This window comes from Psammomys obesus, unplaced genomic scaffold, assembly GCF_907164565.1.
Source record: "Psammomys obesus unplaced genomic scaffold, mPsaObe1.curated_primary_1811, whole genome shotgun sequence".
In the NCBI taxonomy this organism is placed as follows: Eukaryota; Metazoa; Chordata; class Mammalia; order Rodentia; family Muridae; genus Psammomys; species Psammomys obesus.
In genome coordinates, this window is record NW_026592586.1 from 40,645 (window position 1) to 60,792 (window position 20,148).

Here is a 20,148-nt window from a genome sequence, read left to right on the forward strand (position 1 = left end):
GATGTCTCACTTGCTGTGTAGACTAGGCTGGCCTGGAACTCAAGAGATCCACCTGCCTCAACTGTCATCTTTTTACCATTGATAAACCTGTTCGTCTTTCTTTTTTAAGTCAAGTTTTTCTCATGTACACCTTTTATTGTTTGTTTGTTTCATATTTGGTTGAATTCAGATATTTCAAGAACTTCATTTCTAATTTGTAATAAAAGTTTACAAGTTGATTTTTCAAAAAAGTCAATAAATTGCAGGTCTCTGTTAAAAATGCTTTTTCAATATAAAATAAAACCAAACCTTGGCTTTGAGGCTAGGGCTTCAGCTCAGGGGTAGAGAACTTGCCTATCATGTTAAAGTCCCTGGGTTCAGTCCTTAGCATGGCAACAAAGAAACATGTCTTACCGTTTTCTTCCAGCATCTAGTTATATGTGGTGGCTGTCTTCAAGCATAAGTCATTGGTCTGTCTGTCTGTCTTTTCCTTAGAGAAAAGGAAAGTTCCTCTCAGCCCTGGAACTTTCTCCTAAGGCCAGGCCTACCTCTGCCTCCCTAGTCAGGGGATTCAAAGCATGCACCAACACACCCAACTTGAGCTCAGTTTTCACATGTTTTGATCCCATTTACTTTCTGTACTCTTGAAAGTTACTGAAAATCCCAAAGAATTTTTACTTTGTGGGTTGTATCCATCAACATTTGACATATTACATATTGAGTATTGTAAATAATACAAAAGTGCACATTCCAGTGGGCAGGAAACCATCAGTACACATCAATTAACATCTAGAAAACTCTGAGCCTCTATGTAATGTGCAAAGATATAAACAATGTTGTGTAGCACCAAAGAGCTCTGACTTCATGAATCCTCTGAAACTGTCTTGGGCTGAAGCACACTTTTGAGGCTCTCTCTCTCTCTGGAGGTGACTGCTCCTGCCAGGCCAGTCTTGCTATCAGCTGGCTGGATGCTGTTTATTGGGTGAAATTTACCCTGGGAATATTCCTGGCTCCAAGCTGGGATGAGATGAGGTCAGGAGCAAGAGGTTCTTGGAAAGCTGCCTCTTTGGTCCTGCTATTCCTTGAGATTGGGGGTGGGAAAGGCAGGAAAGAGAGTTGTTCACAGTCCCCCTAGCCTGTGACACGGTAGAAAAATCTTGGGACGGGAAATTTTTTGGCTGTGATCACTTTCAAATGATCCACATGTCCTTTAGCCACCAACAGTGTGTGGATGGCTGACCTAGGCTTGAGATGGAAGGGTTGGTCTGGGCCCAGCTGCTCATCCACCTCAGCAGAAGAATAGCAGTGGAGTCATAGGTGTCCATGCAAGAGTGCAGACTGAGAGGGAGAAGGGCTTTGCAGCAGGAAATAGTATGAAATAGTGAAAGCGAGACCTTTCTCTTGGATTCTTAGACTTTTTCCTAGCGGTAGCAGATGGTCCCCAAGTACTGTCTCTCTCATGAGAATTTGTTACACTATAGGTTAGAAAGTCAGACCACAACACGTATAAGGCCAAATTGAATTCTTTATTTGTGTAAGGCTAACACCGCAGAAACACTCTTGGTGCTGAAGCTCACATGTAGTGTTACGAAAACCAAAAACACAGTCACATCAATGTTAGCTGAGGGCAACATTTGTTTTGGTTCCACACATTGGTTATTTCAAATACAACATGATGGTTTGATTTATACAATATTCAGTTTTTTAAGTCCAATGTTTAATTTGTATAACATGATTACCTTGGTTAATACATCTCAACCATGGCCAGGGGCATGGAAATCCCAAATGAGCAAACAATGTTGGGGGTGTTGACAGCTAAACATTGTCTAGGGAGACATAAAATTGAGTCAGGACAAGATTAAATTACCTTAATCACATCAAACTCCTCCACAGCAGACTACACTGTTTGCTCAGGATGCCAGGAAGCTGTGAGAAGTTAGGGGCTTTGAATTCCTTCAGTGTTGCGTATGACCTACTCACTGCAACTGGATCTTACACTTCCAGGTCCCAGTATCCCAGAGCCTGGAGACACAGCCTTCAGCTCAGGAGCCTTGGGGGACATTACATATCTGAGACACTGGAGTAACGCCCCTGTCAGTGCAAACTAGCTGTTGCACACCAACAGGATAAGGGCTGAATGACAGCACTGCAACAGGAAGGTAGGAACTTGCAATCCAGCCAGGCCAGTTCGCAGGCTCTTTTAATCCCAGCTCTAGGGAGGCAGAGCAGGTGGATCTCTGTGAGTTTGAGGCCAACCTGGTCTACAACTTGAGATTTAGGACAGCCATGGTGACACAGAGAAACCCTCTCTTGAAAAAAACAAAACAAAAAACAAAAACCCAAACCAACCAAACAACAGCAATAAAACCTTTGCAATCCTTGTACAAATGTGATGTGCCAAGCTATAGCTGTGAGTCACCATCCTAGACGCCTTTTGATCATGAGAGTGTGTCGATGGAGGGAAAAGACATCAGGTACACCACTGTCTTTCTCTGAGGCTGGGCTCAGCTTTGGGTGTATTACACACTTAGCTCTCTCCCTTCATGGCATGAACAGGGACATAGGGAGAAACAGAGTAAGGGAAACTGACATCCCTCCCAGGGTGAGCCAAAAGCAAGAGTGTGTTTTCATGATACAGACACCAGTAAGCAGAAGAGATGCTGCTGTAGCAGAGTGGCTGGGCGTGGGGCATGGAGGACACCAGTTAGTGTGGAGGTGTCTGTAGATAATGGGGGGGGGGGCAGCTCATGGTGCCTGAGAAACAAGAAGCTGAGGATCATCAAATAATGTCTCCAAAGTTGGGAAGACAAGACAGGGACACTTTTTGGAGCTGCTGATGTGATGCTGACCACACAGGGGCTGGTCAGGGACAGATGGAAGATGCAGACAGCTGGAGTGCTATCTGGAATCTTTCTGTCGCTCCTATGCTGGAGACCCTTCCTTTTCCAGCATTTCTCAATATCCCTTTAGCCTGTCCAACAGAAACTAAAGGAGAATTGAATTTGGTTACCCTGCTAGAGACAAGCAGTTTCATCTGCAGAATTCCCAGGTGCTTTCTGATTCACTCCTGGTCTGTTTTCACTTCACGTTTTGTATTCCTGCCCCTTAGCCTTCCCTGCAATCGTTCTGCCCTTTCTCTTTTTGTCTGGACACCAAGCTGCTTTTTGCCACACTCTTCCCTAACTCATCTTTCATTGTGTGTCCTCAGACTGTATTCCCAACCTCCTGAAATGCAGTTGGTGTAAAGATCATTACAAAATCTCCCACACAATCTGCCAATCCACTCCCCCCTCCCCAATTTTCTTAAGCCTGACCCTGTCCAAAGTCACGGAGGTTTCAGAGGACAAGTGACAGCTCCAGCTGCAGAAAAAGGGAACAGGAAAGGATGAATAGCAAAACACAATGGGATGAAGGAAGATGGGTGCCTAAGAGGTTCTGTGGATGGACCATGCTATCATCTGTTCGGAAAGGGTATGTCCTCTATCTTGGCAGAATGACTCTTATTCTATGACAACAGACTCCCTAAAGGCCTTGGGGATCAGTGTTCATTACCGTTTAACAGATGGTCATAGGAGACTTACCACAAGACCATAAGCAAAATAAAGGACGAATAGGGTCAGAGAAAGAAGCTTTGGGGAAAGTATAGATATGGATTCCAGCACTCACATTATAGAAGGAGACAATTCCTGACTCATAGTCTAAGAAAATACCTATACGGCGAGGGGCTTTCGGCAGGGAAAGAAGGACCCGAGATGGATTGAGGGCCCAGTACTCCTCTTGAGACAACTCCATGACCCAGAAGCCACTCTTGGGAGACATGAGGATAAACTCTTTTTTCAAGACGTTCTCCCTACATACCCCTACCAGCCAGTCAGTCCTACCTCCCACCTCCACCTCCCAGTAATGTCTCCCTGAAGTGAAGGTCTCACGGCCTAACACACAGGGCCAGGTGTCAAATCTCTCTGGTCTATCAGGTAACTGTTGACGTGAATCTTCCAGGTGAACTGATTTTAAATCCTTTCTCAGGACAAGGTGGGGGTAGGCTGTGTTTGGATCCAGAGTCACGTCAACTGGAGGTGAAGAGAAAGTGCATCAGTGAATGGCAGATGGCCCATGGCCCATGCCTCCTTTTCTGAAGATTCACAGCAGTGTTCTAGGAGGTGACAGCTAACTGCAGGGGAGAGTTGCCTTCTCACAGCCTCTACCCTCTTATCAGCAGCCATAGGCAATGCCAAGAAAGACAGCATCCAGGGGTGCTGTGCTCTACACCGCCCTGTCACATTGAGCTGGTCTCTAGGCCATCCCCCAGAGGTCCTTTAGGAGTCTCAGGAAAATACCAGGTTTTCTCCCACAATTAAAAATCTCTCTGCGCTCACTTCTATGAGCTTTTCAAGAGTTTCACTTTTGCCTATTCTTGATCTCTAAGTTCTTGGGAGGTGTTCTTGGGGGGTATTAAATGACAATGGTCCCTATTGGTTTGTGTATTGCAGCTGGTGGAACTGTTTGAGAAGGGTTAGGAGGTGTGGTCTTGAAGGAGGTGTGTCACTAGGTGTGAGCTCTGAGGTTTTCAAAAGACTTGTGCCATTTCAGGTGTGCTCTCTGCTCCATGTTGTGGTTCAGATACACACTCTCTCTCAGCTGCTGCCTCAGTGTCATCCTGCTGGCTGCCATGTTCCCTGCCATGACGGTGATGTATTCCTATCCCTCTGGAAGTGTAAGCCTTGAATATACCCTTCCTTCAAATGGTTGCCTTGTCATGCATTTTATTATATCCATAGAAAAGTAAGATCTCAGAGCCCAGAGCAAGTAAACTGACCTCTATATGACTGTGCCGATCTCCATTCTGAAAAACAAAAACAAAGCCAGAAGTCACTACCGTGTTAGGGGGAGAAAATTTTATGAACAGGGCAACAAAGAAAATGTTAACAAATCAAATATTTAGGGGTTTTTGTATAAAAAGAGCAACTATTTCCCAATGCCCTCCTATAGCTAGAAAAGTAAGGAGGTATTAAAAACAGGAGGGCCAGATACAGGCAAGACAGCTACACGTGTATGTGATGCAACATCAGCCATAACCAAGAAGGGTCTTTGTTTCTGTGAAAATAAAATGGGATTTCTTGTAGGTTTGCAATAATTTCTTTGCATGGTTATAGACTGTTGCTCCATCTGTGGCGAATAAAGGCAACACTTGGCAAATGACGTGTCATCGGTGGTGCTTGCTTCAGACAGCACCGCAGCCTGGAACAACACAGTGTCCACCTGTTGTGTAGCAGTTTCTGCTGAGGTCAAAACTTTCCCTCTTGGAGGAAGCTCATTAAGACACAGGATGTTAGGGGGAGGGGAAATAATGGGATATACTAAGGGGAGGGAAAAGATTCCATCCTTCAGGGGAGCTTGTTAAACTTGGGAAGTAAACAACTCAGTAGTTTTAGGAAGTCCCTGAAACTGACCAGATGTATTAGGCCCCTCCCTTCCTAACACATTGATATAGTATCTGTATTTTGGTCTGCCCTTGGTTCTTTATCTGGAATAAATGTTTATTCCTATATTCCCAGGAAAGGGTCTCACAGTAACACTTCAGACAGACCCCCAGCTTAGAACCTGTACAATGCAGTGCTTACTTCACACAGGACCACAGTCTAGAAACTCTACCCGGAAGTTTTGTGTTTAATGGATTCTCTCTCACATTCTCCTTATTCAAGCCAACTATCTAGTAGACCTGGCTTCTCTCCTCAAATTTAATCACTGAGGGGTGTGAACTGGTGGTGTGACCTCACAGGTTTCATGGCTTAGGGGGCTCTGATCAAACCCAACTCCTCTTTCTGAGCTCTGGACATTTGGTATTTCATGTGTATATATTCCCATTCTATTTTGGAATTTCTGAAATAACAGGCCCAAGGGAGATGTAAGCTCTCTAATGGGACAGTTAACCTACAGACCCTAAAAAGTGGATCCACCATCCGTAAGTAACGGCACTTTTTGTGACTTGCCCATAGGAGCAGCCTTGCCATTTCTCTGTCTGTTTCTTGTCCTGTATTGTTTCCAAACAAAATATATTCCCATAAGCCCCAGGAATGCTGACAGCAACATGGCACCCCAGGTTGAGGAAGACGGTGCTGTAACAACCCAGAAGAAAAGTGTTTGCTAACATCCTCAGTAGCTGAGGACTCTCAGAAACTGAGGTGGTGATGGTGGACCCCTCACTGTGTGCACCATGGCTTGCTTCACTCAAGCCTCCTGTTGTCAGGGGCTCTGTGCTACCTCTACAGTAACACCATACCTTGACTAGCTTTTGGCCAGTGGCCACCTCCACTGATAGGTTTCTTCTTTAATAAATCAGAAAGGATGAACCGTAGCAATGCAGTACGATAAAATATTTCTTAACTTCTAAGAGATTTGAACTTGTGCTGGACGTCACAGCCAGAGTTAATAATACACCTTGAGGTCACTTAAGATGTCTGGTGTACTGTGTACTCAGTCTATTCTTCAACCTATCTTTAAGAGAACAAAGTAACTAACCATACTTATCTTGTATTTCCCAGCAATCAACTTTTACAACACAACATAATGCATAACTGTAATCTTAAATTATCTGCTTTTCCATGGCCTTGACCCATGGCCTGTGTGTTCTGATCATCATTCGCTGGAAAGAGCAAAAATAGAGATTGAAAGCAATGCCTAATAAATAATGATGTCTTTAATAGTATTTCTTATCTGGCCAATGAGGGTCAGCTGGAGTCAGTGACTTACTGTTGAGAGAGAGAGAGAGAGAGAGAGAAGGAGAACATGAAGCCCTTTGTTGGGGAGAAGACAGATCCAGAGGGCCAGAATCATAAGACAGCCTACAGGCAGACAAGATTCCTGCCTCAGACAGGAGGAGCACAGGGAGAGTGAAGCAGAATATTCCCATCTAGGCTCAGTCTTAGTTAAATGTCACTAAGGGCTACCACTTTGATTCATCTTCTTAATGCAACACCCACATAATAACGGTGAGTTGCGTTTGTTATTAATGGGTTTAGAACAACTGCCCTCCCTTTTCTGTGCCTTTTGAAGATTATATATTTGTTTATTAATTAGCGGAACAATCACACAGCTTCCAGCTACAGCAAGGGTCTTCAAGAAGTGTCAAATTTGGTGCCTGTGGGCCTTTCTATGCAGATGTCTGCTCTTGGGGAACGCCTACGCGACATACCCTGTGGCTCCCTGACCGCCACCCGACACACACAAAATAAATTAGAATGCAATAAAATATTTTACGATTACAACACATGTTGACTGGCTGAAGACAGCTCTTTAGATTCTTTTAGATCCTTCTGGATGGCCTGACGGCATTTTAGCTCCTTTTGCTCCTCTTAGTAATGGCCCGATTCTATGAACGTCCAGCTGACAAGTCTGTACACCTGGCTGTCTTCCTGGAACCCCGCAGGTCCGCACCCCGCGATTCCCGCTACCTAGCACGGGAACCCTCATCTGTTCGCTGACTGACTGGCCCACGCCCACCCACTAGGTAGGCCCCTCACCTTCCCACCTTCACCCCCATAACCTAGCTGTTACTCCCCCCACTCACCTCCTGCTACCCATTTATAACCGCTCCAGCGAGGAAGGTATCAGGCCATCAGTCTCCGTGGTTAAAGAATGTTACACACTCAACCCCAGCGGTTTCTTACCGGGCAATCCGTCCATCCCAAGCCTCTCCCGAGCCACAGCAGCTGGAGCTCGGTATCAAGGGTGCTACTAGCTAGGGCCTGGGAACCAGTTCTGAAAGGCTGCCTTCGATTGGCTGTAGCTCCGCTGCTGCTGGCTGACTCGGCCCATTTCCTCATTAAGTTTTCTGTAGCTGGTAGATGTCTTTCTCAGGCCAAAGTTCATCTGGAGGAAAGGATCTGGAAACTGTCCACATCTGTCTGCGCCACTCACTCAGAGAAAGACTAAAAGAATTTTCTTTTAGTCAAAGTAAAGTTGATTACTTAAAGTCAAAGTTATTTGATTGACTGAAAGGTAGTTGTGTTGTTTTGAAAGGACAGGATCACAGAGCGTTTTAAACCTGTAGCAGGGACTTCGTCTCTGCTGTGACCTGCCTCCCTGGTCTCTCCATTCATGTATTTGGCAAATGCATAGAGCTATGGCTGCCGTTTTATAACGATGACCTGCAATGAGGAAGTGTAAGATGAAAATAAACCCTTTCCTCCCCAAGCTGCCTTAATGACCATCGCAACAGGAAAACCTTAGTTTAGTCCCGTGCCTCAGAGGAGAGCTAAGCAGCACCCACCTCCCGGCCTACTCTAGAGCTGTAACACCTGGCCTTAGTTCCTGTGACGCAAATCTCCACTCCTCTGGAACCCCACCTCCCCAGCGGCTCTCAAACGTCCCAATTCAGCTGGTCCCTGCAGTCTGCAGGGATTCACACAGGGTTGTGCCTGGACAGATGCTGGGACAGGAGGTGGTGCTAGAAGGTTGGGCCTATTTCCTTGCTGGGGTGAAAAGTTGTGTAACTGTCTATGAGACTTCAGAGAAGGAAACATTACTGAGGATGAGCAGCTGTGGTTCGTTTTTTGCCAAAGCATTCCCACATCCCATTTTGCTCTAACCACATGGGTCATTTAATGGTTCTTCACGAAGTCCCTTCTTGCTTTGCTGCTCCTCGGCTTGCCATTCACACTGCTTCCCCACCCAGCTCTCACAGGCTGATTCTTTCTCAGTCCTCCAGCCACAGCAAAACCCCAGGAGGCCCTTCCAAAGCTCTCAAACCTCATATATCCAGCCCACCTCACTTCAGCCTTCCAAAGTACCTCCCTTTCCTTCTCCTACTCGTTTCCCTTTGTTCCTAGTAAATTCCCATCTTCTTTAGTGGTGCTCCTGTGCATGAATGGTTGGCACATGACAGATGCTGAATGTGGTGAGACTGAATAAGATATGAATTAAAGGCAGAGGAAGGCAAGCAGGGGCTACACAGTTTAATATTCTCTTAGTATCAAGCACAAAGCTGGGCTTGTGTAGTTTCAACCAACAATCAAAATTTATTAATTTTAGGCTTCAAAGATCCCATAAAAATAAGGGATGATTAACTAAAAAAGCGTGAATGTGTTGATAGGCTTAGGATAGTGCTTTAAACTGGAGACTGGTTGTCTTAATTAGGGTTTGTATTGCTGTGACAAACCACCATGACCAAAAGCAACTTTGGGAGAAAAGGGTTTATTTCAGCTAATATATCCAGATCATAATCCATCCTGAAGGGAAATGGAGGCAGGAACTGAAGCAGAGGGCGTGGAGAACTGCCTTGCTCTGCATGGCTTGCTCAGCCTGCTTTATAGTATCTCTCTGGACCACTTGCCTCATTCGGTACCCCCACAAAGGGCTGGGCTCTTTCACATCAATCATTAATCAAGAAAACGCCTCATAGGCTTTGCCCACAGGCCAGTCTAGTGTGGGGCATCTTCTCAATCGAGGTTCCCTCTTCTCAAATGATTCCGGCTTGTGTCAAGTTGACAAAAAACCAACCAGAACCCCAATGTATCTGTTCTGATAATTCAAGCACCTTAGTTTAGGAACGGGGGCATAGTTCAGGGGCCTGTAAGGTTAATATTTGTTTTCTAATAAGGCATTGTCACTCTCTAGAGTACACTGTAGTTCCCTAGATCTTGTATGTCCTTTGGTAGGCCAACAAATTAAATGAAAAAGGCAGATATAACAACACGGCTCTCTTTTGGTTAATCATTCATTAGATTTTTAAAAGCTTAGATAATTCTTTTTATTATTTAATACTATTTTGATAAAATATATTTTGCTTTAGAAACTGTATTAGTCAGAGTTCTCTAGAGTAACAGAACTTATAGAATGACCCTTTCCCAATTCAGCTAATTCAACAATGGCTGGCTGTGAACAGAAAGTACAAGAACTGGGTAGTTGCTCAGTCCACAAGGCTGGTCTTCTGTGTATGCTGGAATCCCAAAGAAGTAGGCTCCAATACTAGTGAAGGAATGGATGTGCTGGCAAGGTGAAGGCAAACAGGCAAAAAGCAAAAGCTTTCCTCTTCTGTGTTCTTATATTGATGTGCAGCAGAAGGCCCAGATTAAAGGTGTGTGTGTGTCTTTCTGCCTCAAGCTCTGGGATCAGTAATATATCTCTTTTTTTTTCTCAAAGGTATGGACTACAAGGAGACTTACCCATTTCAAACCAAGTAGGAAATCTCTCAGACATATTCCCTGTATTTCTAGATTGTAGTTCATTCCAGATCATAGAAACAGCTTTGTTCCCCCCCCCCCCCACAGTGTTTCTCTGTGTAGCCTTGGCTGTAGACTAGGCTGGAACTCACTCTGTAGACTAGGCTGGCCTCAAACCCAGAGATTTGCCTGTCTCTGCCTCCTGAGAACTGGTGTCACCACTACCCAGCTCAGAAACAACTTTTTAAATTAGACATATACTGTTCATATGAAACTGTGATTAGCTTATTACTGTTTTCACGTAAATGGATACATACAATTGTTTTTCTGTTTTCAACTTCAAATGCCATAAGCAGAAACAGATATTAGTCAGGCATGGTAGCATAATCCTATAATCCCCACACTGAAGAGATGGGATAAAGCCAGGCATAGTGGAACACACATTTAATCCCAGCACTCAGGAGGCAGAGGCAGATCTCTGCAAGGTCAAGGCCATCCTGCTGTACATGGTGAGTTCCAGGACAGCCAGAGCTACATAGTGAGATCCTGTCTTAAAAAGAACAACAACAAAAGAAATGGGCTGAAAGAGTCCAGAGCAGTGCCATACAGTAAGACTGTGACTAGAGAAAAACCAAGATAAATCTCAACAGGTATTAACCCAAGAGAACAAACGCTTAACAATTTCTGTACATCATAAGATCATAAACTAGGCTCAGTTGAGCATGTCTTTAACCCCAGCACTCCAGAGGTGGAGGGAGGCCAGTCTCTGGGAGTTCCAGGCCAGCCTGGCCTACAGGTGAGAACCTATCTTGAAGAAGGAGGACACTGTTGGGGTAAAGGAAGACATCCTTAGCCTAAGACACTTGAACTGCTACTATCTCCAGTAAACCTGAGTTATTTGGCCCTGGCTGCTCAGCAAGGAGCTTAAGTCTCAAGCCGTTCTTACCGAACACTGACACGGGAACTCAGAACTGAGTGTTTACTGCAGGGAAGCCTGAGCCAGCTTACACCATCACTGCTCATTTTTCCTCCTATGTGTAGGCCTGCACACACACGCCAGACATCCTTATTATACGATATGTCAATCTTTGGCTTTGGATCTCAATGGACCATTAGCTCCTACCTACCCACAGCTGTCATATGGGCCTACCCCCTAGCTCTCCAGGTGATTTCCTCCACCTACGGCCTCAATTTAAATTTCTCTGTCTCCTTCCTCTGCTTTCTCTCCTCTTACATCCTGATGCACTCTGTTGCTCTTACCCTATGTCCGAGGTGGCCAGAGAGCATCATGTTGAAGCTCTGAAGTTTCTGCCACTCCCCTTCTCACACTTTCTTCCCATGAGAAAGATGGGTCATAGCAGTAGTCTCCCAAGACTGAATCTTGCTAGGCAGAGAGTTAGAAGAAAATAAACTACTGAAGGCATGAACTGAAGCGTGGACCTGAAGTGTGTGTGAAGGAGGCAGCTGGAAGATGCTTCCGGGTGACCTGAAGGACACAGGGTCTGCTCTCAACCAGCTGTCCGGAGAACTATGTCTTCCTTCCGTGGCTCTGAGAAACTGGTCTTGTCCTATATAGGACCAGGCCGCCCTCAGGTATTGTAACTCCCTGTGCCCCTGTGAATGCTGGACAGATGAAGAGGGGACTGTCATCGGAACCGAGCCTAAAGAAGGGTCTCAGGGGCCCAGCGAAGGCCACAGGAGGACATGTGTAGATATGAGATCTGTCTCGCATGTTGTAGAAGGAAACATCGCCACCTTCGCAGTCCAGGAAGATGGCCACACGGTGAAGTCGCTCTTTCAGGGGTATGATCTTTTCTGGGGAGGACAGGGCTCGGTACTGGTTTCCAAACATCTCCAGGGTCCAGAAGCCATTCTGAGGAACCAACGGGGCCTCCCCTTTCCTTTCAACACTGTCCCTACAAACGCCAATGGCCCACACCATTACATTTTCCACCTCCACCTCCCAGTAATGCTTCCCCGAGGAGAAGCTCTCCCGGCCTAGGACACATGGCCGGCAATCAAATCTCTCAGGGTTGTCAGGCACGCTCTGCCTCGAAGGGCCTCGTCTTACACTTCTCTGGCCATCTGACAGGAAGAGCTCAGGATGAGCAGTATCTGGGTCCAGGACCACATCAGCTGTAGAAGAAGTCTCAGACTTAGTGTTGAGATCTCAGACTCCTGGGTAGGCACAACCTCCATTCCCCCCTTGGGTCTTGGGAGTTGATTCCTCTGTGTGGTAGCCTTTTCAAAAACGGCTTTTTGGATCTTAGGAAGCTCATAATGGAACTCATTTGTCTCCTAGGGCCAAGAGCATTATCGTCTATGGAAAAAACTGGAGCTCTAAGAAACCCAGAAAGTTTAGCAAATAAACAAAAAAGAATGGTTCCCCCTTTCAGCATTTTCAGACCTTCCCCAGTGTTTACCATAAGATAAGATCTCTGAAATTCCCTAGGTAGAAACCATTCAACCTGGCTTTGACCAACAAGGGAGCCTTAATCTCTCACTCTCCCTAATGATGAGTCAGTTAAGGAATTAAACTGAGTCTCGCTAGACAGTGTCCTGGCTAGTACAGGATCACTTCACTGGCCTCTGAATACTTTCAACCGGATGACAACTGATTGAAATGACTGATAAGGGTGCCCACCAAAGGATAAAGGAGGAGGAAAGATGTCCACAGCCAAGCTGAGAGGTGTGTGCTGCATACCTCAGAGGGGAGTATTTCCAGCCAGGTGTGAAGCCCAGGGCAGTGACTACTGTGGACATGGGAAGTGCTTGCCAAACATCTACACTATGGCTTGCCTGGTCAGTCCACTTCGCTTATCACGTTAGAATGGCACCTTCCCACCTCCAAGTTGGTAAGTCTGATTGTGACAGCTTGTGGTTGTGTGTCAAGTAGCTTGCGACAATACTAAATTTCTCCTTAAGGAGCAGCTGGTAAAGCCCGTGTTCTTTGGTGCTTGACGATGAAGCATGAAAAAATAAATAATGCTCAGGACGATGGGGCAGCCAGGCTTTGGGCTCTCCCACTCGTCTGGCTCACTGTTACTGTTCTCCAGGGAGCAGGAAGGCATTTCTGGACACCTGGGAATTACGTTCCTGATTAGCCCCAGGAAGCGTATTACCTTTTTGCCACATGGGGATCCAACTGTTCACTCTAACTGAATGAATTCAAGATCCAAGAGCAAGACTACTCTTGGGAGAGATGTTCTGTATGAGAGACCTCTGCTACCTATGGGTTACCTCCTTCTAAAAAGAAAGGACTGTGAGAAATAAACTACAGGGCTGACTGAAAGCTGTGGTGATCCCCTGACAAAGCTGGCGTCTAGCATTTTAGACGCCATGGCCAATGAGGCACTCTCAGCCCCCTACTTCCCCACTCCACGGCCCTTGGGTTCTTCGTTCATGTCCTCCCTTAGAGTGAAGAAATCTCAGAATGTAAGGGAATGCCACAAACACTCACCGGCATGCAAGAGGGTTCTTCTCCATCCTGCAAGTGACAGAGAGGTGAATGTCATGAGGTCATGGCTAAGCCAGCAGAACACAACCCGCAAAGAAGTTCAGGGGAAGCGAAACTTACTCAATTCTTCTTGAAGTTGCCCTGAAAAGGAAGCAAAGCAATGTACTCAGTAGGCAGCTGAGAGAATTTAGGGCTGGCTCTTGCTACAGCACCCAAACCCTTCATTCCCCCCTGAGAAGGTTAATCTTGATTGTGACATTGAGAGGATCACTGTGACAGTGACATTAGAGTCACTGTGGAAACAAGCCTAGGTTTGCTTGTGAGGGATTTTCTAGGTTAGATTAGCGAGTTTCATCACAATGGCTTAGAAGGTAAGGATGCTTATTGCAGAGCCTGAGTCCAACTTCAACAAATTATTCTGTTTTCTATATGCAGGCAATGGCGTGCCATGCTCCTCCAAATGAATAAATGTAATTAAAAAAAAATATTGAGGGTGTAGGCATAATGTTCTTATTCACAGTGCAAAGAATCAAATGCTGATTTCTGGGTCCCTCCTCCCCCGCCCTGTCTGGCTGCAATCCTTGTTCTGAGAATCCCCTAAACTTTGCTCCCCAATTATCCCCTGATTATGCCAATAAAGCAGCTTAACAGCCAATTAACAGCTGAGCAGGAGAGAGAATAGGGCTGGACTTTCTGCCAGCCAGGGGAGAAGAGAGAGAGAGAGAGAGGATGTAGGGGATTCACCCACAGGCAGAGGTCCAGGAGACATCAGGAAGAGCAGCTGAGCAAAGAGAAAGCCGTAAAGAGCAAGGATCTCAGAGATTTTGGCAAAGAGGAAGCCAGACTAGCCTAGAGGGTTCAGAATAGAGTAATAACCTGCTCAGTATTTTGCCATAAAGCACAATAAATAACATACTCCAGTCTCAATTAGTTGGGGATGCTAGCTAACCGGGTTAAGAGAGAAAGTGCAACACACACTCTTTCTTTCTTTCTTTCCTTCCTTTCTTTCTTTCTTTCTTTCTTTCTTTCTTTCTTTCTTTCTTTCTTTCTTTCTTTCCTTCTTTTTTCTTTTTCTAGTTTTTTGAGACAGGGTTTCTTTGTATAGCCTTGGCTGTCCTGGACTAGCTTTGTAGACCACTCTGGCCTCTGCCTCCCTGAGGGCTGGGATTAAAGGCATGCACCATCACGCCCAGCTAACACACACATTTTAAAAAGTAACACTAACATTAGGGTCTGAAAAGATGGCTTAGTGGTTAAGAGCACTTGTTGCTTTCGCAGAAGACATGTTCCATTTCTAGCACCGACACGGTAGTTCACAAACTTCACTACCAGGCCATCCAATGCCCTTTTCTCATCTCTGTGGGCACCAGGCATTCACTGGGTACACATACATACATACAAGCAAAATATTCATTCACATAAGTTTAATTAAAAATTTTTCATTTACTTAGTGTGTGTGAGTGTTGTGTCTGTTGTGTACATGTGGCGTATTGCATATTGGGTGTCCGAGGACAGCTTGCAGGAGTTTGTTCTCTTCTTCTACCGTGTGGGTTCTGGGTATTGAACTCTGGGATGTCAGACTTGATACAAAGTGCCTTTACCTGCTGACCCATCTTGTTGGCCCCTGTCAGATAACTTTATCACAGCAATGAGGAAAGCATCTAATATAATACCCATGCTGAGAGCAGTCAGAAACCAGGAGTGTTATGTACCAGGTAAGTGGACATTATTGGGGCCTTTTGTTTGTTTGTTTGTTTGTTTTTTGCTCTTGTTCAGGAATTCAGACCTGCTTGGAACCAAGTGAATGACGCAATGTTTGCAAATTAGAACAAAGGATCCAAAGGCTTAATTATTAGCATATGAGAGTTCTGAGCGCTTCTGCTGCCTCTCTGTAGCCTGTCTCTCGTAAGCTTCTACCTGTCAGTCAGAAGGGCGGTGTCCTTTCTTTTCTTTTCCTCCTCCTTTTTTCATTTTTATGAGATGTGATCCTAGGTGGCCTAGGCTGGCTTTGAACTCACTAGGGAGCTGAGGCTGGCCTCGCATTGAAGAATGGTGAACTCTAGCACTCTACCCCTTTACCTTCTGGGTTCTTTCTCTTTCTCCTAGTTCCTTACGTGCAGTTTCTTTTTCTTCGTATTCAACTTGTTTTTCAGCTGACAGAATCGATTTCTTCCTCTGGTGTTTCTTGACAAGGCAGAGGCTTGCAGATGTGAGGAGGATCAGCATTACCATAGGCAGAGTGACGGCCATGGCCACCATCCAGAGAGGAAGGCCGGGCTCGACGACGGGTTCTGGAAAGTGAGCCAGAGAAGGGCTGTGTGGTGAGGGACAGAACACGGGCATGGATGAAACAAGGTAAGCAATGTGCTAAGCCTCTCCCACCACCACCTCACACAGCCGCCACACCCCTCCCCAGCATTCTGGCCCAGGCTCTTGCATTGCCTCCTTCCTTGCTCTGCCCTTGCTGTATAAGTCTCTTCTCAACAGAGAGACAGGGATCCAGTTCATTCTACGTTAAAACCCTCTCATGTGCTGGGTGTGGTGACACATACTGTAATCCCAACACAGGGGAGGCAGAGGGAGGAGGATCACCACAGGTCCAAGTCCTGGTTAAGTTTAAGTCTATTCTTATGCTCTGTCTCCCAACGGTGGGGCCTACGGGTATAAACCAACATAACCACTGTTCTCCACTGTTTATCACTGCTAATTCATGTGGTCGGGACTGAATGATTTGCTTCTTGTTGCAAAGGATGTGGCCTCAGTTCAGCTCCAGCCTCCAGCTCTGCAGAGCCAAAAATCCTTCTCCAGACCATCCTCTAGTCCCTCATCAACTCCAGACATCAACCTATGTGCCGAGGAGCCTATCTTTTCAGGACGCATCTCCAGAGGGCAGAGGACTGACCTGGAATGAAAATCATGCTTTCCATCCGCTGGCTGAGCAGGGTGTTGTTGACAGAGCAGGTCATGTTCCTCACAGAGCGGTCCCTGATGGCCACAGTCATGGCGACTGCGAAGAGGCCTTCTCTGTCGGCTGCATACTCTTCCTCCCGGGCAGGCACAACTTCATCATAGGGGCCTCTCCACACGGCTCGGGGCTCTGGGTACCACCCTTTAGATGTGCACTCTAGCAGGATGCTCCCATCCTCTAGGGTCTCCATGTTAATGAAGGGCTTAGAACCCAGGCCTGGGAGGGAAGACCAGGGCTCGGCTAAAAATAGCAGTTGGTTTAGAACCGGCACTAGGGAGGCAGAAACAGGCAGATCTCTGTGAGTTCCAGGCCAGCCTGGTCTACAGAAGGAGAGTTTCAGGACAGCCAAGGCTTCGACGTGAGACCCTGTCTTACAAAACAAGCAAGCAAACAAAAAGAGTGGCTGAGCTAGGGATGTAGCTCAGTAGTAGAGTGTTTGTCTGGCTCACTGGGTAAAGAGCTTGTTGCACCAGTATGAAGACCTGACTTTGGATCCTCAGCATCTACACAAAAGCTGGGGTGGTCACGTGTCTATCAGCTCAGTACTGAGTCAGGGCATGAGGAGGCAGGCAGATCCTGCCGGCTACGTGGCCAGCCAGCCTAGCAGAACAGAAAGATCAAAGTTCAGTGAGAGACCCTGTCTCAAAAATTGAGTTGCAAAGTGACTGAGAAAGACACCTATAGCTACCACAAGCATACACACACAGGTGAGAACACACACCCACACACATAAACACATACACATTTATCTCAAACATACATGCATGTGCACACACATATGCCATAGATACTTGTGTGTGCACACACATACAACACGTGCACACCATCAAGTTAAACCAGCCGACCCTGAAGTTCTGACGTGAACAGGATCAGGGTAGGAAGGTCAGGAAACCTTCCTCCTTAATTTAATATTGTGTGATACTAAGAAAACATGGCTCCCTTCCCGGCATGCCCAGGTTAATTGCCATTTCTATCCTGAAGCTTCGCAAAAAGAGTAAAAGTACTCTTCTGCTGTGCCTCTATGGGGCCACCAGTCTTAGTTCATAATTTTGCTGTCTTATTTAATATTGACATCATCTGCTGACACATCGGTTGCTTTCTCTGCAATCGTTACTAGGAGAAATGGGAGAAAAGACAAGATTAGCTGGAGAGGATGATGACGATGATACTGTTTATAATCCCAGCACATGGCAGAGATGGAATGAAGATCAGATGTTCAGGGTCATGGTCAGCAACAAAGTGAGTTTAAGCCTGGCCTGAGCTATAAGTTTAACCAGCAAAACTATTAACCAGTGAAATCTCTAGTGAGCTTTTTTGGGGGGCAGTGCTTGGTTATTTTAGGTACCCTTGCGCATTTCTAACAGTGCCTACTGTCACTCAAGAAGCGACGGCCACAGCTTAGCAGAACTCACTCAGGTGGACTCAGGTAGAGCAACCCTCCCCATGTGAAGGGGATTCCAGGGGAAAATGTGCTAGTCCCTGATGAGTCTGAATCCAAGAGAGACACTTTCCCCAAAGCCGCCCTGGGAAATGCGAGCAGAGGATAATGGAGTGACTCACTTGCCACCATGAGCCTCAGGATGGCCTGATCATAGGACCTGCCTTCCTGGAAGTAGCAGCAGTAGATGCCATTGTCGTAGGCCGTGACACTGTGGATGATGAGCGCCACCCTTCCCTTGCTGATGTCTGTGCTCACGAAGGTGGTTCTTCCCTGGTATGCCTCCATCTGCTCTTCTGTCCTCTCTCGACGGCCCTTGTACACCAGCACCGCAGGGGAGAATTGCCACCGGAACCAGCGCACCTCCATGTCTTCAGCGCTTCTCTCTGGTGACAGACGGCAGTGCAGCGTGGTATTGTCTCCTACCATGGCCAGGATGGGCTCAGCTGGCCCCATGACAGTAAACTGGGCTATTCAACAAAGGAGGACAATCAGAGAGGAACTCCGGCCGTTAACCTACCCAGCATGATGAAGTGCTAGTCTAAGGTTTCAGGAGTGTTCAACCTGGGGCCCTGGAAAGCTATACATTCTGCTCAACCCGAAATGGCAAACGTACTTAAGATGTGAGGTTGGCTTTTGCCGTTGTTGCTTTGAGTCTGTGGTTCTCAAGTGTGAACTTTGTAGTGACAGTTTTGTGTCACAGTGTCACACAAAACAAACGTGTGTGCACTCAGAGCACCAACGCTGTGCTTTGGACACTGTCCTCGTTAGTTTTAACTGTCAACTTGTTAAGAAGTTGACAGTTCTGTGAGCCTAGAATTATCCCAGAAGAGAATTTCAACAGAGAAATTGCTTAGGTCAGAATGGGCATCTTTGTGGGAGATCGTCTTGACTGTGAACTGATGAGGAGGGGCCCTGCCCACACCATTCCCTGGGCAGGGGGTCCTGATCTACATAAGAGTCTGATGCCAGGCAGCAAGCGATATCTTCCATGGCCTGTCCTGCACCTCTTGAGTGGTGAAATGAGTTCCTTGGTTGGAGGTAATGCTGTGTGGAACAGCAAGCAGGCTTGCCTTCAGTGAAGGACTGTGGCCTGCATTTGTACCCAGTTAAGCCCTTCCCTTTCCTAAGTTGCTTTTTGTCAGGGTATTTGTCACAGCAACAGAAATTAAACTAGAACCTCTAGACCATTCAATGTAGGGCCCTACGAAATTCTTCATCTAGTGACTTTTTTATCAGGAGAACTGAAAAAGATTGGACAGCTTGGTTTAGATAAGTCCTTTCCAAGGCCACGGGCGGGGAGGGGGGCTTCCTAGATGGGCTGGTCAGCAGCGTCTCTGGGAACAATCCATCGAGGCTGCAAATACTTCAGGAACAAACACTGAGTTGGTGCCCACCCAGGGATGGAGGCTGGAAGATCAGTTCTTCAAAGTCACCTTCAGCTCCGTAGCAAGTTCAAGTCCAGCCAAGAACAAAAACCACAACAAACCACCAAAACCCAACAAACCACAACCCATGGGAACAGAACATTGATGTCACCCTGAGCACATACTGTACGCCCAGTGCCCAGACTGCCTTTCTTCTTCAGCCCATCACCTGGGTGTGGCACAGAGCTAGGTTCAAACCACAGTTTATGTACATTAAGCAGCTACTCTACCAACTGAACCACATTCCCAGCTTCCTTGTTTTGCTTTATGAGACAGTATCTTATCATGTAGCCCTGGCTGGCCTTGAACTCTTGGCAAGCTTGTCTCAGCCTTCCAAGTTTATACCTGGCAAGGTAAGCATTTAAATACTAATGTTTGATGATGTGATGTTGCAAGATGTCATTGATAGGTACTCCCTCTATTTTTAACTCTTTTGAATGCTGCCACTTGGAAATTTACAGGTCCACTTTGACGCTCTTGCTTCATTTCTGTCGGGCAAAATTGGGATAAATCTAGTGTACACATTCAGAAAGATGAGCCACCACAGCAGCAGTCCTCCTGCCTCTGTCTGTCGGGAGAACTGTGGGCATTGCTTTCTGGAAAGCCGACAGGAGCAAGGAGCCTACAGCTGTACCTGAGACCAGCACAACCAGGCTGAGGACCAGGAAGAAGAGAAGGGAGGCTAACGAGCAAGAATGCAGGGAAGTAGCAGGCTTCAT

At 46.4% G+C, this 20,148-nt stretch overlaps 1 protein-coding gene across 1 annotated transcript; it reads right to left on the minus strand.

Annotated features, from left to right (window-relative positions):
- Positions 1 to 1,484: 1,484 nt before the first annotated feature.
- LOC129682232 (butyrophilin subfamily 2 member A2) lies at positions 1,485 to 20,148 on the minus strand. Its single transcript, XM_055614484.1, has 10 exons — positions 20,064 to 20,148; positions 18,125 to 18,472; positions 16,499 to 16,780; positions 15,711 to 15,887; positions 13,717 to 13,737; positions 13,600 to 13,626; positions 11,669 to 12,275; positions 7,547 to 7,581; positions 4,796 to 4,822; positions 1,485 to 4,049 (listed from the first exon to the last, which is right to left on the minus strand). The coding sequence occupies exons 1-10, from the start codon at positions 20,146 to 20,148 to the stop codon at positions 3,535 to 3,537; spliced, it is 2,124 nt and encodes a 707-aa protein (XP_055470459.1). The 3' UTR covers positions 1,485 to 3,534.